This window comes from Cupressus sempervirens, chromosome 9 (assembly GCF_028749045.1).
Source record: "Cupressus sempervirens isolate cs-2001-9-10 chromosome 9, ASM2874904v1, whole genome shotgun sequence".
Classification (NCBI taxonomy): Eukaryota; Viridiplantae; Streptophyta; class Pinopsida; order Cupressales; family Cupressaceae; genus Cupressus; species Cupressus sempervirens.
This window is the reverse complement of record NC_143126.1, coordinates 418,531,166-418,555,844: the sequence shown is the minus strand read 5'-3', so window position 1 is coordinate 418,555,844 and position 24,679 is coordinate 418,531,166. Positions and strand designations below refer to the sequence as shown.

General features: G+C 32.5%; 1 protein-coding gene across 1 annotated transcript; it reads left to right on the top strand.

The window, feature by feature from the left end:
* Positions 1 to 9,509: 9,509 nt before the first annotated feature.
* Positions 9,510 to 13,792, top strand: LOC149539081 (putative aquaporin PIP2-8). The gene is made up of 4 exons (XM_089800437.1): positions 9,510 to 9,868; positions 11,260 to 11,555; positions 12,794 to 12,934; positions 13,177 to 13,792. Exons 1-4 carry the CDS (start codon positions 9,580 to 9,582, stop codon positions 13,297 to 13,299), a joined length of 849 nt encoding a protein of 282 aa, XP_089656563.1. The 5' UTR covers positions 9,510 to 9,579; the 3' UTR covers positions 13,300 to 13,792.
* Positions 13,793 to 24,679: the final 10,887 nt, after the last annotated feature.

Genomic DNA, 24,679 nt, shown 5'->3' with positions numbered 1-24,679 from the left:
AAAAAGTAAGGACTTACTTTTATACACTTTCTCGAAAAAATTTATCCCTCCTTAGTCTATTTCTTACATTGGGACCTCATATTTCATTTAATTATATACATAATTAAAATCAAGGTCCTCTTTCTTCTTCTAATCTTGCACAAAACTTTAAGTTGTCTCTAATTTCTATAATATATTTCTCACTTACTTGTTCATTTTTATCCAAACCACTTTCACACCTAAGATCTTCAAGATTTTATTAATAAGTAGACCTTCTCAAGTAGAAGTCCCACAAGTTGACCTATACCTAAAATTGTTAACTTGTAGGCTTTTAGGGTCACTTCATGGTTTTTCAATTTTCCTTCCCATTGTAGTTATCTCTCTTGATTTTGAAGCCCAAAATCACTATAAAAGGAGGCTTTCTCCCTTTATTTTCACTTCTCATATCAAGAAATTACTCTTAAGCTCTAAAATACAAGTATTAAAGGAGTTTGACCAAGAAATAATACATTCAATGAAGGCATCCAACCATCATTCATCAAGCATTAATGCATTTCCTTGCATAGATTTAGCTTATTTCTTCATTGGAGTTAAAGGCTTGAGTCATTAAAGGAGGAGATTCACATTCTTACATTAAAGACTTGCTCTTATTCTTCAATCTACCTTGAGGTAAACTACAAGAGTTCACTACATAAGGTTTTATCTTACATGATTTTTTTTGTTTATTTCTATGTTGAGTCAAAGTTATTACATCAACACACTTGATCATATACTGATCGCAGTTGCATCTGCATTGTATGATACATTTGATTGTTAGATTTAATCTTCACTAAATGCTAGCATTTACTTTATTTCAATTCAAGGTTAATCCTAAATGGGGGCTTGACTAAGGAAAGCCCCCTCCCACCAAAATATTTTCACTTGTCTCTTGCATATAAGCACAAGTTTGGAAGATAGATCTAGTTACAGATCCGAGGACCCATTTGGAAGAAATTTATAGATCTACTTATTTCGGATTTAGATACTCTCAAGTAAAGGTCAAATTTGACCTATACCTTATAGTTTAGAAGTACATTTTAGTTACAGATTTGGAAATCCTAGAAGAAGATCTACTAGACCTATAAACTGTTTTTATTTCCAACACAATGAATTAATATAGTTCTAAGTCAACCTATACCCAAAAATTTGACCTATACCCAGAAGAAGAACAAAGATCTATCCATTTTAGATTCGTAGGTTGCAATATATATTGCATAAGGTCATTATAGGACTTAGATGGACAAAAATATCATCCTCAAATCATTCATCTTCCACACATTTTAGGTGCACATGTTCCTATATACATTCTTTGCATCTACATCCATAGATTATATTCCTCTCTTTCATATGTTATTTTACTCCTCTTAGGGAAAGGAAGAGACCATATTCCAAGACCCTTCATTGTGAAGATCACAAATTGGAACCTTAGCTTGTGCTAATTGGGTTTCATTTATTTTAAGGTCTTGGATCTTCCTATAATAACCCATAATTTGGCGAGTATTTTATCCAAGTATTTCTCACCATTTTATATGTTATGGTTTGAAATTAAAAAACAATCCAACTAAATATTTTTCACTCAAAATAATGAAATATTCTCTAGGATCTTACACCTTCACCCAAGGGTGGATTTCTTAAAGTTATCCTTATTACCAAAAAAGAAAATTTTGTGTAGGAGCATCATGGGTTCAAAGAAATCTTACATAAACCAATAATATTATGTTTCCACTTTTTCAGTGTTGTCATTTGTTCCAATTTGTTGATCATTTCAGCAATCCCTTTTATATCAAGACAACACTTGTGATGTTTGAAGTATGATATAAACCTAGTCAGGTTCCTATTCAACTAGGTTCATGTCCCTTTTGGTTTTTTTTTTTCTCAACTTATGATTCATCTTCTCTCAGGTAGCTTGTTCTTGCTAGTTTTCATGTACATTGGTTTATTTCAATCTTACGATGGAAATCTATGATTATGGATCTTTTGTGGCACATTTGGATATGTTCTTGAATCATGTGATGACCCAAATCTAGGACTTAAATTCTTCAAGCATGTTATGATATTTATTCCTTATGATTTGGGATCAGACCTATTTGTTGTAATACATTTCTTGTTCTTAGGGAATGTTCTAGATCTTGAGGTCAACTTGCATGTCATGATGCCTATATATTGCAATGTGATGTATCTCTTGAGATAGTAGTTAGTAATCAGTTCTTAGTATCAAAATTGTAGTCATTATAATTGGATCTAATATCTTTGACCAAAGATTGTATGCAGACAAGCATGTATGAGCTTGATGTGTAAGATGACCAATCATTGAACCTATGTACATCTATTTAACTGATAATGAATGTTGATCTTTCTTGGTTCTCTCTAAATTCTTGTTTTTACCTTTGTGTTTTTCTCTTGTTAATGCATGATTGGGCTGATCTCCTTGAGGTCTCTCCACTCATGGACTGCATCAATTGGCAACAGAGAAAATGTTGTATTCCTTATAAACTTGTGATGCAAATCTAAAGTTGCAAAGCCCTAATTGAGTTTGGTTATAGGGTGGTAGTGTTGAGATTTGACCTTATAAAGGGTTGCAAAGATGGTTTGAGGAAGGAGGGATGCAGATCCAAAAATAATGGAATGCTAAGGAAAATTTCAGCTAGACATAAAGCAATAGGCACTTCCCAAAGAAGATGAAGACCTATTGATGATGTGAGTAATGAGGAAACTAAGGAAGTTGTTGAAGTAAATGATAAAACCATACTAGATCAAGGGGATGAAATATTTCTAAGATATCTTACTAGAGTGAATGCAAAACCATATCTCAATTTTCCAAACTATGAGGGTGAGCTAGATTTTAGATAAATTACTTGATTGGATTATGAAGATGGAAAAGTATTCCATGTATAAAAGTAAAAATACATATAAGAAGATGAAAATCACTATCACTAAGTTGAAAGGTCATGCAAAATTATGGTGGGAACATTTGCAAACTAATAAACAAAGGAGGGGAGAGAAAAGATCAATTCTTGGGATAAGATGGTGAATAAGTTGAAAGGAAATTTCTTGTCTAGTGACTATCATGTTAGTTTGCTAAGAAAATGCAAAATTTGAAGCAAAATAAATCTTTTCTAAAAGAGTATATCTAATAATTCTATAGGTTGGATATCAAATCTAGACATATGGATGTTGGGGTGGAAAGAATTGCATGATACCTTGATGTCTTGAGGACATCTATTTAGGATGAGATTAGTTTGGTTAAGATGGAAAATATTGAGGAAGTTTATCGGTTTTTCCTAAATGTTGAAGAGAAATTGAACAAAAGAAAAGAACATAGAAAAATAGTAAGAGGTGTAGATTTCAAAGAGGTATAACATTTACTAGAGGTGAAGATCTTATTTAGATCCAAATAAAGCCAGATTAGAATGGAAGAAAGAAAATTGATACCTTGGAAGAGGAGGAGGTTACCCTAGAGGTAATCTTTATAATTGAGAAGATAGGAGTTTGTTAAAAGGAGCTTATTTCAAATGTGGAGAGGAAGGACACAAAGAATTTGAGTGCACACTTGGAAGTTCAAGCAATAATACTAGTAGTAATAGCATAAATGCATTTATAGAAAATGAGTCACTTGAATCTTTGAATCAACCAGAAGATTGAGGAAACCTAATAATGAGAAGAGAATTATGTAATGAAGAACCTAATAAAGAACCTTTACTAAGGAAACTTTTATTCAAAACTAAATATGAAATTGTAAGAAAATATTATCTAAAACTTCATTGTTGTTTGATTATGATAAATTTACTATTCAAATGATTTTCCAATACGTGTTGATGCCTTCCTCTTTCCCTTATTTTCAATCTGCATGATAATTGAAAATATTGAAGAAAAAGACATAGAGGAAGATACCCAGTAGCCACTGGGAGGTCTAATGATCAATACGTTACCCTTTATAGAAGACCTCCCCCACACACCCAATTAATGCTTTTTAAAAGCCCCCAAAAATGATAGCACATGTCTAATAGTTGATCACGCATGTACTAATAGTTGATCACTTTTTAGCTTTCTTGGTTGTTGATTGGTCCATTTGTGCAAAAATTACTATTTGTTTGGTGAGCAACTATTGGGGGGTGAACATAATGGGTCCCAAATGAAAGTTTTAAAATGACACTTTTAGACCACCTCACACTATGAGTTCTATAGAGAGCTCCGTAAATGTGGAAAACCCAAAAGATTAGCTTTAAGCTCTTCAATCACCTACAGAGGTTAACTAAAGAAATCAACAAATTTTGACATATGAATTAGGAGTTATAAGTGCCCAAAATTAACTCGGGCAACTACTAGATCTCTCCCCCTACATATTACCACATGTGAAAAACTAATGTCAAAACCTTTAGATAAAAAGATGAAGTGGTTATATATTAGCTAAACGGTTGGAAACTTTTGTGCCCTTCAAAACCACCTCGAAAGACTACAATACAATACTATATATATATATATATAGACCCTCACCTAAAAGAAAGGAAAGAGACAAATCCCACATTCGTACTTACCCACTTCAATGTTTGCTATGCTTCCTAGAAAATGATTGTCATTATTATTATTATTTTAATTCTCCATGTAAGACATGCTCGCCAGATAAGCCACCGAAATATTTTACTTCAATCCAGTCGGAGACTATGGTTGCGGGGCAACCCGCTCGCAGAAGAAAAAGACCTTTTACCCTTTTCATTATTAAAAAGCCGACAACTTGCTGACGCCGTCCAAGCCATAGAAAAGTGGACACGTGGACTCTCGCTTTTAGGTCAGAAACCCACATAACGACATATTTATAACCACCCCCGGGAGACTTCAGCTGAAGTCATTCACCATAATCCCCGATAGACGGCAACGTATGTTAGCCGTCAGACGTCAGTTTTCCAGTCAATCTGACCACGCGGCACCGTCCACGCATTTAAAATAATGTGGTCGGCCTTCGCAGTCACCGCCCTGACGTTTGACGGTCTAGTCTCTGGTGGGGCCCATTAACAACCAATTACATCTCAGATGGAGATGCGCACTTTTATATACTCTGCTCCATATAATTCCACTATTTATCTCACATATTTTATGCCTCATGGGATGAGCGTATTCATCACATAAGCTTGGCTAACCATTGGGGTCTGGGGTACAAGATAAGGGGATAAGGTTTTCTCATTAGTTAAATGTGTATATAGACTTAATATATCAATAAATGATTGCTTTGGATTTTGTTTATTGTTGTGCTTTGGTGTGATTGAGCTTTGAGTTGTCCCTAAGGGCACCAAGGGCAAGTAACCCACATTGGATGGATGGATATTGATAGTAATTAATTAAGTATAAAAGTTTTATTTTTTATTTAATAGGTATACTTATTTATGATTTTGATTAGACATGGGAAAAAAGTGAAATATATATAATCTTGATTAGATAATTGGAAAAAGTGTAGTTTATGTTTTTATTTAATTTGTATACTTATTTATGATTTTGATTAGACTGGGGGAAAAAGTGAATTATATATAATTTTGATTAGATAATTGGAAAAAGTATATATATGTGATAATAATAATAATAATAATAATAATATGTTTTAAAATAAAAATGATTAAAACAAGTAATATTGTATAAGAAAATAATTAGAGTTGATTAACATAAATCAAATTTAGTGAGCATTGTATAAGAAAATAATTAATGTAGATTGATAGAAATATTGCAAATGACACCTATTATAACATAAAGATAGTGCTCATCACAAACAACATTAGTAACACAAATTGCTTAGACAAAGATTGACTCAATCTTTAAAGCTTGAGAGTTTCTTCTTAGAGAGTTGACACAAAGCATCCTTGAGAGAATCAAAGTTAGCACTAGAATGTTGATTGGTGTCACTACTAGAATGGTGATCATGGTCACTACTAGAATGATGATTGTTGTCACTACTAGAGTCATGAGCAATGATATTGATATTCTTCTTCACTTTGGGGTATAGATGGAAACAAATAAGAGTGAAAACCTTGTGTTCAAACTAAGATAAACCCTCTAGATGGAGATCACAAAAGAGATTAATTAAAAATATCAACAACAAAATAATGTCAAATCAACCCAAAATGTTACCTAGGACTCCATTGTGGTTTGAATTTTTTCCTCGACTAGTTAATATGTGGATGCGCCTTTGCTTGAAGACTACCAATTTGAGGTTTCGTGCTTCTCTCAAGTGATGAATATGGATTACGGAATGAATGAGAGTGATATTAAAACTATAGAACTTTAGGCAATGGACAATCAAGATTTTATAAAGAGGCCAATGGTGGAGGATGGTTGAGAGGATTTCCCTAGGATCAAGGGCATAAGCATTTAGATTAAGATTATTTAAATTTGCATGATTATGATGAACTTACTAAATTTAGTAAGTGGTTCTGACCATGAGGGAAATAAGAGATGTTCCCTATTATGGGGCTATTTTCTTTGATAATGGAACCATAAGGATGAATGTTCTTATGTGCCCTTTTATTGTTAAAATGTGTTGAAGGAAAATAGATATAATTAAATAATATTATTATCTTATTATTTTAGCCATGTGTAAGGTGGAAATGGGTTGTCATTTATTTACTTATTCATTTATTATTTTGTTGCAATTGGAAGAGCAGTTTGAATGTTTTATAATGTTTATTCATAACTAAAGCAAATTTATGTAGGAAAAAAATGACGCTTTAAAACAATTTTAATAACAATTGCATAGCATTGCAATGATGAAATCGTTAGATAGAACTCTAACGACAATTACAACAAGCAATGTAGTACAATGCTAACAAATATGATTAATTTAATAAAACAATTATTGGCATAAATATGACGAATTTAAGGTGAATGATAATTATCCTAGAGGCAATGTATTTAGTTGGTTAGGACTAGGTACACTAGGAAACTATATAGGTGTCTACAAAAGTTCACTTTCCATTTTTGGTTTGCATGTAGGCTCACAATCATATAAGGAAGGAGACATTAAAAAATATCTTTTAAAAAACAACTTGAAGAAGTTTTTGGACAATTATCTCCAATCTTTAAAAAGTTATGTGAGAGACAATTGTATAACTTTGTAGTTAATTTCATAGACATTGAGGATTTACAAAGTAAGGAAATATTTATTTGTATTTGTTCAATCCAAAGTGAACCTTAGATAAATGTTAGGGAGCCTAATTAAGAGTAGAAAAATCTTGTTCTTGACTTCTTGCTAAGAGCTCTATATAGATTATAAGGAAAAAATCATACATCTATTTTCAAAAAGAATTCATCCTTTAGTACTATTAGAAATATAATAAAACAAGATTTAATGATTAATTCAAGTTTTAATAATCATAAAAATTCAAATATAACTATACAAAAAATCCTCCTCTTATCAATATCATTTATAAAATAACTAAAATAACATTCCAATAACTTCTCTATTATCTCTATTATATTACCTCCCTTGAATTTCATCTTTGAACATCATTTTGTTATCTTGAGTAACATAAATAATCTAATTTTTTTAAAAAAAATTAAGTTTACTTTATTCATTTTTACCTTTGAACACTCTCCCAATAACAAAATTTTAAAATTTGAAGTTTAGTGCACTAATCAACATTTGAGTATTCAATATTTGAGTGGCCAAACAATATGGAAGCCCACATTTGCCGACCAAAATGGAAAGGCGTGGTCTATATCATCCATTATGCCTAACCTTTTACCAACAAAAAGCAAATTGTAACCTTTGTGATTATACAAGCTTTACAAATTTCTAAGTATTGTATATTAAAATATCCCTATAATATTTTTCCTCTTTTTTATTTATTTTTTCTCTATTGAGAATACTTAGAAATTTCAAATTATGGACTCGTTATCAAATAGTAAGATTTAAATTTTATTTATCTACTTTAATAGCATTCAAATAATTTGTTTAATACTAGTTATATTTAATCTTATTTTAAATATTTTGAAACTTAAATAATATATTGAATATTAAATATTATTAATAATTTTTAATCATTTATTTGGTTATAAATATATTATATGTATTAAATTATTAAAAATGTGTAAAAATATTTATTATGAAATATAATCGTAGATTTAAAATGGTATTTAAGTATTGTTTAAGCGTATCTTTTTATGCATAGTTAATGATTGGTTTCAATTAATCTAAATTGATTCAGAAACAGAACATGATATGTTGAAGACAAACATTCAAATATAAGAATAATTTCATTTAAGTTATATGGACTTCAAAAAATCAATGTCTGCTAAGGGTTGTGATTCAATGAGTTAAGCACAATTGATAAGGATAATGATATGAGAAGTAGAAACTCCACTAAGGTTCAAACTTGTAGAGACGCATTCGGAACATGTTCAACCTTTGGGTGAATTTGCAGGTACATTAACCTCTACGAGGCTAAAAAGTAGCCTATAGGACAACTAACCTTGTTATATTGAGGGATGATAAGCATTTTCATCTTCTTAGTGGTCTCATTATTGAATAAATTGTACCAAGAAACAACTGTCAATTATATTAGCATGCTCGTCTCTGATGTTCTTAAGGACATCACATTCCATTATAAATTTGTCCATATATGAAACTAGATACACTCTTTCTTTTATAAAATATTAATTTTAACTTTCAAAATATTTAAAAAGTTCTTTAGAACAGCTGACCTTATCATATTGATCTTCCATATTTTAATCATTTTCTTATTCAACAAAACGATAAAGTATGTTGATCTTCTCGCTGACTTAATTAATCAATAACTATCAGTGACTTCATTCATCAATAACTATAATTGTATTGTTTTCGATATTAAAGCAGACAAAACAAAAGGGCTGACCCTTAAGAACAAAATAATAGAAAACTCATTAACAGCAGACTACCAACTACATGATAACCAACAGAATCACAACACCAACATATAATCTCAAAAACCTGTCCCCATAAAACCTTCATAACCAAATTGAATTCATAACAGTATCTATAATAATAACATAAAAGTAAGTCCTAAAACTACTTTTAAAATTTTTAAAACTAAATAAGATCACGTAGAATCTGTCCAGAGTTTTCACAGCTGAATCTTCCCAAAGCCAGAGCATAAAAAACAATCATCATTGTATTGTTCTTACATATATTATACTCTCACAAAGAGTTTTCTAATTCCACTATCCTATATAACAAACCAAAAACAAACCAAAATCAATTTCCATCTAATCTATGAAATATTAGGAAAGCAAATTTGGACTCCAAAATCACTTTCCATCTGTCTTGTCACCATAAGTAGAAACTGTAGCCAGATAAATTATGTGTGATTAGGGACTGATTAGCGAAAAAAAACACTTACAGCCACAAAAACAGAGTAAAGAAATTGAAGACACTTTAAAAGTAGAAGAAAGCAGTGGGCCATGGCTGATGTGTACAACTTGGGCTGGGTCCAATCCAGCTTAACGCAAGCCCATAAATTGCAGCTATCATCTTCTCCAGAGACACACTCATACTCTCTCAGGCTGATTGTGTTAAAAGAGTAACAAGGGAAGAAGAAGAAGATGGGAAAAGAAGATGGTGGTGAGAGGGAGGAACAACATCATGTGAAGGACTACCAAGACCCACCACCTGCTGCCTTCATAGATGTGGATGAATTTAGGCTGTGGTCTTTCTATAGAGCATTGATTGCAGAATTCATTGCTACACTGCTCTTTCTTTACATCACCATTGCCACTGTTATTGGCCATTCCAGAACCAAGGCTGGTTGTGGGAGTGTGGGCCTTCTGGGTATAGCCTGGGCTTTTGGAGGAATGATCTTTGTTCTTGTCTACTGCACTGCTGGTATCTCAGGTCAGTATGATTGTGGAAAATCCCCCATGGGCTGCCGTTAAATTTTGTTGACGCTTTTCTTCTAGTTGAACTTGAAGGCATGCTGCAGTTTTGCATGTCTGTTTTATTGGAAAAATATTCAACGCTTTCTTTTGGGATTCGTGATAAGGACTTAACTGCCTCCTGTGTACTATAAATTGAGTGATTATATCAGACATTGATAGATTGATCTTTTAATGCAACAACCACCCTGCTCTACATGTTTTACATAATCTCACACTGCTTTGTATGTTTCTGTATGTTGACTGCTGTTTGTGTTTTCTGTGAGTAGATATGCTTGCATCTGCCATAACTTCAATATTATAGACCCCATTTCCTCTAGCTGAAGGAATTGTGCAGTTTTACACCTCTGTTTTGCATAATCTCACGCTAGCTGATATGTTTTCATAGGTTTACTGTTGTCTGTGTTTTCTGTGAGTAGATGTTGCATCTGCCATAACATTTTTTTATCATTGTCTAAGTTTCCTTTTGCTCAGAGAAGCTCAGTTTTTGATTCATTATGTATGATGGGTAGTAGTTCTTTAAATTTAGTTATGGCAAGAGTCTTCTTCAGCTCAGCTGGCATTGCCAAGATATCTTTTAAGCTGATTTGGATGTGCTTTAAGCATGGGTTTACACCAGCTTTAAAACTTTCTTGATTTTTTTTTCATTTTTTTTTCCTCGCAGCAATCTTGATTGTGGAAAAAATTATATATTAATGCAAGCTTCCTATCCCATTTCTTCACCCCTAATTAAAAAACAAATTGAGGAAAGAAATATCAAATTCATGTGGGTTTATGGTTTTACATTCCCGAGCATTTCATGTGGAGTTGATCTTGAAATCAAATGATTAATTGAATTTGGGATAGTTTGTTTCTGGATTCAATTGTGTATTTTTTAATTTATTATCGAATTTCAGATCACATCACACTCCATGATCCATCATCGAATAAGAGAGTCAAGAAATGAAAAGCAAAAGCTTTTGATTCCATAAGTCTTTCATTCTGATAATGGATCAAGAGTGTGATCCACCAAAACGTGGATGATAAAAATACACACAATCAAATCCAGAAATAAACTGTATTAAAAATGGATTGGGAAAATTTATTAGTGTTAATTGAATTTGTCTTGTGACTGATTAAATTCAAACGGTTGATTGAATTTGTTCGAGTGAACCAAGATAATCTGTAAATTGAAATGTCTGGTGGAGTTTAGTGAACCTATGAAGGTTTTCTTATTTTATCTACCACTTCCCTTAATGTGGATATGAATTAGTTTTTGGAGCAGATAATCCACCATAAGTTTATATAGCTGTTCGTGCATAGATTCCTTATTAGTATTTCATTTTGACCTTGCTTTGCTAATGTGTGCAGGGGGTCACATAAACCCTGCTGTAACTTTTGGGCTCTTCTTAGCGAGGAAGGTGTCCTTGCCAAGAGCTGTTTTATACATGATTGTTCAGTGTTTGGGGGCCATCTGTGGAGCTGGACTGGTTAAGGCATTTCAAAAATCTTATTATGATAGATATGGAGGTGGAGCTAATTTTGTGGCTCCTGGTTATACTAAAGGAGTGGGATTGGCAGCAGAAATCATTGGGACTTTTGTTCTTGTCTACACAGTCTTCTCCGCTACAGATCCCAAGCGCAATGCTCGTGATTCCCATGTTCCTGTAAGGCCTCTGTTTCCTTTTGTGTTTTTATCCTTATGAAGGGCTTAAGGCTTCCACAATCAGTCATAATTAGGAAAGAACCTCTTTAAATCTATCAGGATCTAAAAGTAAATAATTTTCTCCCTAAGTTCTTTCCGAGTATCATTGTTCTTCAAAACCAGACAAGAGGGGCCATTCCCTTCGTGGTTTTCAAATGCATTTATTAGGTTTTTTTTTCCCCCACTGCTGGAACCATTTAATGTTCCAGAGAATTCCATTTCCAGTTTAGTTTGATTATGTAAGATAACATTTCCAGCCCATTTCTTGAAATAAGGTGATCTATGCTTCTGATAGTGATCAACATTTTACCCAAATTCTTGTAACTGCCTATCTTTGTTGTTGATTGTTGTTGTTTTTGGATTTGGTTGTTTAAGAAATTTTGCATCAATACTTCAGATTGCTCTCTTTAATGTCTTGATGGATCGCAGAATCTGATATGAAATGTGAGCACAAAAACTTACACAACAGAGTCCAGAAACGGTACTATAGATTATAAAAATGTTACTATCATTAAAACTAGTTTTTATTGTATTTTTGGGTTCCTCTAAATTTAAATTTAAATGGTAACACCTGAGGGCTTTGCTTCTCTGATCTAAATTTAAATTGTATTTTTGGGTTCCTCTAAATCGAGTTGGTCATTTGTGAACATTAATATACTCGCTTTTCTTGGTTCAGCGATCTGTGGCTGCAAATAGATAGGATTATCTATGCTTCTAATACTGATCAACATTTTACCCAAATTCTTGTACCTGTCTATCTTTGTTGTTCGTTGTTGTTGTTTTTGGATTTGGTTGAGTAAGAGATTTTGTATCAATGTTTCAGATTATTCCGATGATGGAACGCAGAATCTAATATGAAACATAGGTACACAAATTTACACAATAAAATTCAAAAGAACACTATAGATTGTGAAATTCTAATATCATTAATATTTTTAGTGTATTCTCCCATACACCTTTTACTTGGGTAACACCTTGAGGGCTTTCCTCCTTTATTCTAAATCTAAATTGTATTTTTCAATGCCTTGAAATCCAATTGGTCATTTGTGAACATTAATACACTCTCTTTTTTGGTTTATAAATCTGTGCCTCTAAATGCCACAATGAAAATTCCAAAGGCCATTTGGATTTGATTATGCAATGGTAGAACAATATCTGGCTCAAAGAATAGTATCTAACCTAAACCATTTCTGTCTACAGGTATTGGCGCCATTGCCAATTGGGTTTGCCGTGTTCATGGTGCACTTGGCTACTATTCCCATAACAGGAACAGGCATCAATCCTGCAAGAAGTTTTGGTGCAGCTGTTGTGTATGGCCACCAGCTTCCATGGGATGACCATGTATCTCCTCTTCTTCTCTATTTCTATTTTCTATTTACTACCTCCTTTTATTTTATAGGTAATAGGTCGAAGTTTAAATTCTTTATTATTATCATTATTATATGTTGAAATTAATCATTATTGTATGTTAAGTTCGAATAAATTTGAATCTAAGATCTCTCAGATAAGAATCTCACAATTTACCCATGTATTATAGACTCTCACTGTATCTTCTTGTTAAAATTGTGTGTTTCCAATTGCAGTGGATCTTTTGGGTGGGTCCATTCATTGGAGCATTTGGTGCAGCAGCATTCCACCAGTATATTTTGAGAGCAGGGGCCATCAAGGCCTTGGGATCAAACCGCAGCAGCACTCAAAATGTCTAGTGGAACTGAAACATGACCCTACGATGAGTCATTTACTTGCACACAAGGTAGAACGTGCTTGCAATAACAGCATTTTCCATTAAGTATGAAGATGTAAAGTATCAAAGTTTTCAGCTGTGTTCTTGTGGTGACCGTTAATTGCTTATATTGAATCTGCTGATGGATGGTTTTCACCATTCAAACTCATCATATGAGGTAGAATTAAATTGTTTACCAGTTTTAAAAAGTCTGCCAGTAATCTTTCTTGGCAGACATGTAAAGACATTGGGTAAAATGGATGCATAGTGTGAATGTGTGTGGAAATGAGATGTCAATTAGTTTGTCTCATTAATAATATAAATGGAGAGGCTCTACTGTCGAGACTCTCACTCTGCTGTTGGTTTGGTAAGACTCAGCTTTAACTGAGGGGAATGAACTATTGATACAATAAACCCAAGCCTGTTTTCTTGTAATGTAAATATAATAATGCAAAAGGATCATAAGTTTCTTCACAGTTCTCGCTTGCATCAAAGGCCAACCCAAATTGGGCTACTGGTTCTCTCCAATTTGCAACATGAACCAGTTAAAAGTGTTATTATAAAGTTTTTTTTGTTTAATGTTTTCTGAACAACTTGTGTGAACTCAATTAAGTAAATAATGTTTCCTTCTTGCAAAAGGATGAAATTTCCAGGGAAAAGAAAGAGTTCTTTTATTAAGTAAGATATTTTATTTGTAAATTAGATTGATAGTTGAAAATTGATGTTAATAATGTTTATTTAATGTTTAATAAAATTAAATTTTAGTTTGGTCTATACTATGCACAAGAACTGTAAGCAGTGAGATAAGATGTGGATGGAATGCAGTTAGAAAATAAACAATCTAAAATTGTAAGAATTCTAAATGTAATTTATTTTATAAATAATTTAAATTGATTTAGTAATTAAATAAATATGAAATACAGATTTTCTACAACATAAACGTTGCTATTAAGCTACATAATCTTACTAAATATACATTTATAAATTTATTTCTTATATAAGTCATTATTATCACACTTCAAATATTAAAACAAATACAATAACAGTAATTTATAAATCATGATCTAAAACACTCAATTAAATTGAAATCATAGAACCTATAAAATCAAAAACATGAAATAAGCTAACTACCATTTCATAAAATAAAGGCCTCATCTAGATCCATAGAGTGGTTAATATGCTTTACTACAAAGTAGGTCACAATTGTCTATTTTCCTTTTCAATCACTTTTACAATTCTACTTTTATGTGTGATTACATTGTTTTACTACATTTTTATATTATCATCTTGTCCTTACACCTCAATTTATTGCATTTATATAATGAACTAGTGCTTGCACCAAAAGGAGGTCCAAAGGTTACAAAAATGGGAAATTATATGTAAGTTTATATGATAAAATGTATAATTTTATGTGGCTAGAAGATTATAATTTAATTTACAATATCTTATGTATAAAATAGTATTTTTTGTTTAGACAGTTTGATAATAGTCTTTGAGTTTTGTGTTAGATAATTATCCCAAAGATCTTAAAAATAATTTAGAACCAATTCAACTTTATATACTTTCTAATCCCAAATTCGAAAACCACATTCAACATTTCATCTTTCCCTTATAATCATTTTACTTTAGACTGTTATCTCACTGTTTATGACTACACCAAGTATCAGAGCATCTATTTAGCTTATAGTGAGTTGCAACATGAAACATAAAACATAAAATAAACTTTGCAACACGTAAGCAATCACACAAATTGAACACAAAATTTTAACATGGAAACCTTATAAAGGGAAAACCCACCTAGGACTTACAATCCAAATAATTCACTCTTTTGAAGTGAGCTCTGCTAGGAGCCAGCCTTGTAAAAGGTTTAAATGCACATTTTTAGTGTGACCTGGCTAGAGGATTTTAACCAAAGATTGTCTAAACCTTATTCACTCCTTGACATTCCTAATAAGTGACCTTCTTTAAAGGACTTTAAAACATCACTAATCAATGTTACCATATAGGATTTCATAGACTGGTTAGGTCCACTTGGTTAAGAGATTTTCCTTGCTACAATGACAATAAAGTAACAGTCAAATGATATGTTTAGGTTTAGCACTATATTGATTGTTCAGATCTCTATTTCGCTTGATTTTCTTCCTTCTGATCTCTATCTGATTGATTCACAGTCTTTCTCTTTCACCTTGCACTTCCTCTTCTTGATCTTTCTTCAAATGTTATGCTCTTGTTCTTCTTTCTCCTTCTATAGTTCACACTTTATCATCAATAATCAACAACAATCAGCAACCATCAGCAACCAAAAATGGTCTTAATCATTTGCCAATAGTTAACATCTGCCTTCCAGATCCTTTTAGATTTTTTCACTTAATTACATTCATAGATCTTCATTTTGGTTTAGGTTCAATGCATCTCATCATTCAGTCAATACTAGTTCACCTCAAAGTTTGTGCTCATTCTAAAAATAGAAAATGTTCTCCATTCAATCATCTTTCAATTATTCTAGTTGTAGATCTTATAAAAAACTTTATCCTTATCCTTTATGCTTCTCGAACATTCTTAATTATCATCATTTGTTGGCCTCAGATCTCATCTTTCTACTTTCTCTCCACTCGGTAAATATTACCACTTCACTCGAGCACTTAATACTAAGATTACTTGGTTAACATTGAACTCCATCTTTACTTTATCAAATGCTTAGTTATTTCTATAGTAGCTTAGGAAATACTATATTCCTAGATTTACCTTGTCCACTCAGTGCAACTTGTAGTTTCTATATCTTTGAAATAATCTAACCAAAATTATGCTGTCAAGATCTAACTCATTAAAGTTCTCATAGAATACCAATACTTATCAACTTTGTTTTCATCAAACCTTCTTTAAATCCTCTTCATCAATCAAATACTCTTCATCGGTCAAATGATATGGTACTCTAATGAATTAGCATAATGTCTAACCAACTAAGGCTTGACATCAATGATAACATAATAAATGATATTACTCTTTCAAATACAATAATAGCATTCTCAATTACATTATTAGTTGGGGATAACAATCTCCCCTTTTGGAATTGATGACAACAAATAACAACATTACAAAACATTACACAAATAATAATCAAATGTATGCATTAATAACAATACAACGTTTTAGCTTGCGAACATCATTCATGTTCTCTACAATAAATTTAGCATTGGAATCACTCAGTCTATATATTATGCATTCTCTCCTTTGTCAAACTCTCTCCCTTTGGGTGTACTCCTTGTTTTAACAACATCTTCATGTCTTCTTATAGAACCTCTCCCTTCCTCTAGTGTTTCTCATGGTTTACTAATTCTCTCCCCCTTTTAGTTATCCTCCCCCTTTGACAACAACTCCAAACGTAAATTATATAAGTTCCAATATGAAACTTATTAAACCTTGTAGTTATACCTTGTATCTTGCATGTACTATATACATTAGTTTCATTACAATTACTTACACATCTTCAAGAAATATCTCTAAAGAGTCAACTCTTGCATTAACTCCACAAAGATATATCTGATCATCCATGAATTGATGCAACATGCATCTTTACTTAGTGAATCTTGGATAGGGCAAGCACCCCTAGTTTACCTCTTAGATACTCAAAAGCATCCTTAGGCAATGGCTTGGTAAATATATCTGCAATTTGTTCTTTAGATTTCATATATTCAAGTCTTACTTGCTTCTCTTGTACTTGCTCTCTCAAGTAGTGATACTTGATAGATATATGCTTGATTTTTGCATGCATTATGGATTCTTTGATATATTTATTGCACTAGTATTTTCAAAATAGATGGTGACAAGATCAGTAACTTCTTCTTGCATACCTTTGAACAATTGTTTAATCCACATAATATTAAAATAATTAATTGCAGAAGGAACATACTTAACTTTAGTAGTAGATTGTGAAATGCAGTTTTGATTCTTGCAAAACCATATTATCAATCTTTCTCCTAAGAAGAAAGATCCGCCACTTGTTCTCTTTCTATCATCCACATTAGCAATCCAATCAATATCATTGTAAACCTTTAGTTTAAAGTCACCTTCTTGTTTGTACCATAATTTTGTTAGCATGAATGCTGACGGTATTCCTTTGGGGGAGTATCCTAAGCATTCCTAGAACAATTAGAGAGATTGTTAACATGATTGACATGTTGCATTCATGACTCTGTTTATCATTGATGTCAACACAGTATTGTTTATGTAAAGACTAGAAAAGTAAAAGACAGAGAACGAGGTTGTACGGACTGCATATTGATGATTAGATCAAGCACAATTGAGAATATGTTCTACATTGTGTCTTGATGTCATGGACAAGTTTGCATGTAGAGAGTAGAAGACATGTGAGAGTTATTCAAGAGTTACAAAGTACAATGTACAAATAGCTTGTACCCAAGAAGTAGTTTATGATGTTTGGACTTTATCTCTTAACATGGATAGAATCGTGATGAATGAAGTTAGATAGTGACAATGGATAGTCTAATGATGATGTTAGCAAGTGTGTGAGGTATGAGGTTGCACGTGTAAGAAGTTATATTTACTATAAATCGACATTGTTTTTGTAATTGCAAAAAGATGTAATAAATTATAATATCTTAATGAGGTCCTATTATAATTAATTGGGAAAGGCTCAAGGCCAATCCAAAGAGTTATTTTGAGGATATGGTATAAAGGAAGGTTATTTTCCTTGTGATGAAGTGTGAATGTGTGTCAGGATAAGAGAACTTGTATTGTAATATGTGAAGTTGGTAAATGTGTGTAAGTGATCAAAGGGATCAATGTGATGCAAATTTGAAGATCTAGTATTGAGATCTAAGAAGGTATTTGGTGCAGTTTTGGAATAGTAAGAGGACAAAGAAAGAGTTTGAGTTGTGGGGTTCAATTTTATTTCTATTATTCTATAAGGAATAATACAAAGACCAATTGGATAGTGATTTTAATGGTCTTTCCCCTGAAGTTGTTTGGATAGTGGGTCCATCTGCCTTCTACAACTCCTAAAAGGGTTGGAATCTTCTAACATGGATTCAAAGTCTCCTGATAGGGCTTGATACATGTATTGAATGTAGTCCATCCTCTTACAAGGAAATTTTATATTAGTACATCATTTTGTGGCTACTATCCCCACCAGGGTTTTCCCTTTGATCAAGGGCTTACCTAATTAACACATCTCATGTTATTGTGTATGTGTATCTTCTTATGGTTCCTAATCATTTTATCCACATGCTTAAGGTTTAATAAGGTTGATAAAAGTTATGTTGATCTGACAATTGATTCATCACCCCCCCAACCCCCACCCCCCCACACTTGCCACACCCCCCCCCCCCACCCCCCCATGCAGTTATCTTGGTGGACTTTACTTTCTAACAATTCGTATCAGAGCATCAGGTCCTTGAAGGAAAATCTTAACAGCTTAAGGAGATCAATGGTGGGTTATTTCAGATAAGAAAGTCCTAAACTTGATGGAGTTAATTTTGATATTCAAAAGATGGAGTTCCTTGGTGAGATATCATAATTATGTACAAAATAGAACATTGAATTTCCAAATCCAAAAAAAAAATCATACAAAAGAATAGATCTACTTTATCAAGCACAAGTGAAGATAGATCTAGATATGAAGAAGATAGGAAGATTGAATAAGGAATTTCCCTTCTTATGAAAAGAAAGTCGGATGGTATGAAAAAACTTGTTTATTGGACATGTAAAGAATTTGGTCATTTTTCATCCACATGTCCTAAGACAGTAAGGAAGACTAAAAATGATTAACTTTTTTTATGATGATAATTTTTTTTAGTGAGTATGGAAATATTCTTGAATGATAGTGATGAGAAAGATGATGAGCTTGAATTGGTTGAGAAAGAGGAAGTAATAGATGATGAAGAAGCTAATCCTAAGCCTATCATAGAAAATGTTGAAACTTTCTTTGAGACTAACAATGATTTGTAGAATGATATTCAAGTTGTGGAACATAAAGGAGAACCAAGATCTAAGCCTAGAGAAGAAGTAAAAGTTGAGTCAGTAATGCCTACACCTAACAGGAATTTGACAATGAATCACCCTACTAATCAGATTATTAGAAGCAAAGAAAAAGGAGTTATGAAAAGAAATAGAGTGCATCAAGAATTGTATTTGATTTCTCAAATTGAACCAAAGAGTGCAAATGAGGCATGCAAGGATGATCATTGGATTCAATCAATGAAGGAAGAACTAGATCATATTGTGAAGAATGAGGCATTGAAATTGGTTCCTAGACCTAAAGATAAGAATGTTGTAGGAACTAAATGGGTTTCTAGAAACAAGGTGAGGTTGTAAGAAATAAGGCAAGATTGGTATGTAAAGGATATTCACCAAAAACAAGGTATAAACTAGGAAGAGACATTTGCACCTATTGCCAGAATTGAGGCAGTAAGGATGTTCTTGGCTTATGCAACAAGTAAGAAGTTTAAAGTGTATCAGATGGATGTGAAGTCAGCATTTCTGAATGGAGAACTTGAAGAAGTATACATTGAGTAGTCTAAAGGGTTTCCTTTGACAACGGAAGGAGACAAGGTATGCAAATTGAAGAAAGTGTTGTATGGACTAAAGCAAGCACTTACAACCTGGTATGTGAGGTTGGATAAGTATTTGTAAAAGTTGAGATTTGTTAAAGGAACTAGATATAGTAATTATATTTGAAAGAAATTGAAGATGGCTTGTTGGTTATTTTGATATTTTTGGATGATATAATATTTGGAGGTAATGATGAAACTAGTAACGGATTTGCTGATGAAATGAAGAATGAATTTGAGATGAGTAAGATTAATGAAATGAAATATTTCTGAGGTTTATAGATTATGCAGAATAATATTAGTATTTTCCTATCACAAACTAAGTATTTGAAAGACTTGTTGAAAATATTTGGTTTGGAAATTTGTAAGTCTATTGGTACACCTATGATGGTTGGTCACAAGTTATCTAGCAAAGATGAGACACATACAATTGAGCAGAAGAAGTATAGATCCATGATTGGAGGTTTGCAATATCTAACTCACACAAGACCATATATAGCAAATTTAGTTTGCATAGTAGCAAGATTTAAAGTAGATCCGAAGGAATCACACTATGCAATAGTAAAGAGAATATTCATATATTTGAAGGGTACACCTAATTTTGGCTTGTGGTATGACAAATCAAATGATTTTATTCTATGTGCATATATTGATGTGGATTGGGCAAGCAATATGGATAATAAAAAGATTGTAGTGGTGGAACATTTTTCCTTCGAGAAAGATTGGTTTCTTGGTTAAGCAAGAAACAAGATTGTATCTCACAAAGTATAGCAAAAGTAGAGCATATAGCAGCAACAAATAATTGTAATCTGATCATGTGGATGAAATAGATGTTGAAGGACATGGTGATAGAGTTTTCAGAATCTATTATCATACATTGTGATAATACCAGTACAATGAGTATGTCTAAGAATCATGTATTACATTATAAGACTAAGAATATATCAATTAAGTATCATTTTCTCTGAGAGAAAGCTGTAGAGAAAGAAATTCAATTAGAGTATCTTAATACAAAAGAGAAGATTGTAGATATTTTTATGAAGCCTTTGCCTAAGGATACATTTGAGTATTTGTGAGGTATGCTTGGCATTATGCCCCTGCCTACCTTTGAATAAGATGATGTAAAGAGTGCATAATTACAGTGGTAAAAAGAACTATTTTTTATCTAGATCGAATGTTGATGCTTCTTATATGAAGGAGTATCTGTGGTTGAGCAGAGTCACTAAGGACTCTTGGTAGTTGGTATTAAATAGTATCTTTGGACACTTGAGCTAGTTGAAGACTTTGAGAAGATGCTTGATATAATAATTCCTTTGTCATTGATGTCAATGGGGGAGAGATTGCATGAAAAAAATCTTCTAATAGTATATGGGAGATGTATGCATGGAGGATAATTGTTCATGAGATATTAATGGAGAAGTATACCAATGGGGGAGAAGTGTGAACAATTGATATCATCCATGTAAGAATGAGGAAGTACAGATGAACAATTGTTCCTATGAGTTTCATATTTGATTGATAAAGAAAAATTGAAAAGAAAAGAGCAACAGTAGCAAGAACAAAGTTTGATTTGGTATTCATGGACTTAGATCTTTTTTATATGTGTTCCCATCAATGCTAAAGGGGGAAATTGTTAGCATGAATGAGTATGGTATTCCTTTGGGGGAGTATCCAAAGTATTGTTAGAATAGTTGGAGAGATTGTAAGAATGATTGACATATCACATTCATGATTGTGTTTTCCATTGATGCCAACATAGTATTGTTTCTCTAAAGACTGGCAGAGTAGAAGATAAAGAATGAGATCATTTAGATTGTATATTGATGATGAGCTCAAGCATAGTTAATGATACGTTCTACATTGTGTCTTCATTTCATGGACAAGTGTGTGCATAGAGAGTTGAAGTCATGCAAGAGTTATTCAAGAGTTATAGAGGATAGTGTGCAGATAGAGTACCTAAGAAGTAGTTTCTAATGTTTCAATTGTATCCCTTAACAGGGATAGAATCATGATGAGCGAAGTTAGATAGTGATAGTAGACAGTCTAATAATGATATTAGTAAGTGCACAAGGTTCAAGGTCACACGTATAAGAAGTTGTATTTATTGTAAGCCAACAATGCTTTTGTAATTGTGAAAAAATGTGATAAATTGAAATATCTTAATGAGGTTCCATTATAATTAACTGGGAAAGCCTCAAGTCTAACTCAAATAATTATTTTGAGGATATGGTATAAAGGAAGGTTGTTTTCCTTGTGATGAAGTATGAATGTGTGTAAGGATAAGTGAGCTTGTATTGTGATACATGAAGTTGGTAAATGTGTGTAAACAATAAAAGTAATTAGTGAGATGCCAATTTGAAGATCTAGTATTGAGAGATGAGAAGCTATTTGGTGTGGTATTGGCATAGTAAGAGGATAGAGAAAGAGTTTGATTTGTGCAGTTCAATTTCATTTCTAATATCCTAGAAGGAAAAATATAGAGACTAGTTGGACAGTGAGGTTGGTGGTCTTTCCCTTGAAGTTGTTTAGATAGTGGGTCCATCTGCCTTCAACAACTCCTAACAAGGTTAAAATCTCCTAACAAGGATACAAAGTCTCCTAACAAGGACTGATATGAATGAATGTATTTTATTGGCTCTTAATAGAGTCCATCCTCTTACAAGGAACTTTTATATTAGTACATCATTTTGTAGTTACCATCCCCATTAGGGTTTCCCCTCTAATCAAGGGTTTCCCTAGTTAACATATCTGGTGTTATTGTGTATGTTTATCTTCATATGGTTGTTGATTTGATGTAGGTGCATCCTAGGGTAGTTGGAAATCCTACATGGTGAAGTGGTTGGATCTTAGAGCTAGAGAACTTGGTTGTAGAAGAACTAATGCTTAGTCATTAATGGGTAGTTCTTGGGCATAGTGTTGGTCGATATTCTCAGTCGCTGAAGGATCTTGACATATACTATGTTTCTCAGCAATGCTTGTAGGAGCTCAACACTACTTGACTGGTGGTTGTTGATTCTCATTAGTTTGGGCTTTCTAAATAGACTTCTTATGGATTTGATCAATCAACTTGGAGCGTTTAATGCATGTGGCATGAGATCGTGACATAGAGTGATCATGGGAGTTTGTGTGGACCTATTTGGTTCTTGGTTGTTTGTCCTAGGTGTATTTAATGGGTGTTGGAAGTCTTCTAAGGCATTTGGTATTTAATATCTATTGTAGACAGACCAACTTGTGGAAAAAATAGGTATTTAAATAAGGGTTTATTTAATTTGTAATTTTCTAGGCCAACTTGTGGCTTGGTTGGGTATAAGTAGAGGGTCTTTTGGAGTCTTGAGTCATATATAATATCATCCACAAAAATTTCATCAATCAAGATCATGTTCTTAGCTTCAATCTTCAAATAAAAATTATTTATTTCATTGGTTCTTGCAAATACAATTTTAATCAAGTATTAATGTAACTTTTCATACCATGCTCTTGGCGCTTGCTTCAATTCACACACAATTATTTGTTCAATTCGCAAACCATGTGCCTTTAATCAAGTTCAACAAATCCTTCCGGTGACTCTATGTAGACTTCCTCTTCAAGTATTTCATTCAAGAATATAGATTTAACATCCATTTGATACACTTTGAATCTCTCGTAAGTAGCATAAGCCAAAAAAGTTATGACTACTTCCAATCATGCTACAGGTGCAAAAGTCTAACCATAATCAATTCCCTTTTCTTGAGCATATTATTTGCAAACTAATCTTGCCTTGTTCCTCACAACTTTGCCATTTTTATTTAGATTGTTTCTTAAAATCTATTTTGTTCCAATCACATTCTTATTAGTTGATCTTGGTACTAGTATCCATGTATTATTTATCTTAATCTAATAAATCTCTTCATTCATAGCATTTATCCAATCTCCATTTCCAAGTGCATCTTTCATAGTTCTTGGTTCAAATTCAATAATTAAACATTCAAGCTCCTTCAACTTACTTATTCTCATGGCTCCAATACTTCTATTTCCAATGATTTGTTCAAGTGAATGGTTATTTCTTACATACTTGGATAGGATAGGTTCAGTTCTTTGATCTCTAGCATCATCTCCTCTTGGTTGGAGCTCTTCATTCTGTGGGTTGTAATATCTATGGCTTGGGTAGAATAGGTTGATGCTTGATAACATTCTATTGATGCTCAATAGTACTATATTACAGTTTGGGTATTTCATTTTGTCATTCAAGTACTACATCAGGTGTATCATCATAGACATAGATAAAATTATTGTAATCATCAAGCTTCTTTTTTCTATCCTCGTCATTCCTTTTTGTAAACTCATCAATTCTCACATTCACACTTTCAATCATTATGTTAATAGTTTTGTTCATATATTTATAAGATTTTCTCTTAGAGGAATTACCAAGGAAAATACCTTCATCACCTTCAGCATCAAATTTTTCATTTCTTGTATATTTGTGAATGTAGCATCTACTTCCAAAGACTTTGAAATATCTCACATTAGGTGTATGACAATACCTGAGTTCATAAGGTGTTTTGTATGTTCCTTTCTTCAGTTGAACTTGGGTGATAGTATAGACTGTAGTACTAATTGCTTCTCTCCAAAAAAATCAGTAATCCATTTTTCAATCATTAGCATCCTTGCACAATCAACAATAGACATGTTTCTTCTTTTAGCAACTCCATTATTTTGCGGTATCCTCAGATCAAATAACTCTCTTAATTCCATTCTCAACATAGAATAGGTTAGTAAAATCAATAGACATAAACTCATCACCTCTATCAAATCTTA

What these genes read in the sequence shown, in the direction of transcription:
- LOC149539081 (XM_089800437.1), top strand. Translation starts at nt 9,580, where the DNA reads ATGGGAAAAGAAGATGGTGGTGAGAGGGAGGAACAACATCATGTGAAG. An exon ending in CTGCACTGCTGGTATCTCAG is followed by an intron (nt 9,869 to 11,259) that starts GTCAGTATGATT and finishes TAATGTGTGCAG; the next exon opens with GGGGTCACATAAACCCTGCT. An exon ending in AGCTTCCATGGGATGACCAT is followed by an intron (nt 12,935 to 13,176) that starts GTATCTCCTCTT and finishes TTCCAATTGCAG; the next exon opens with TGGATCTTTTGGGTGGGTCC.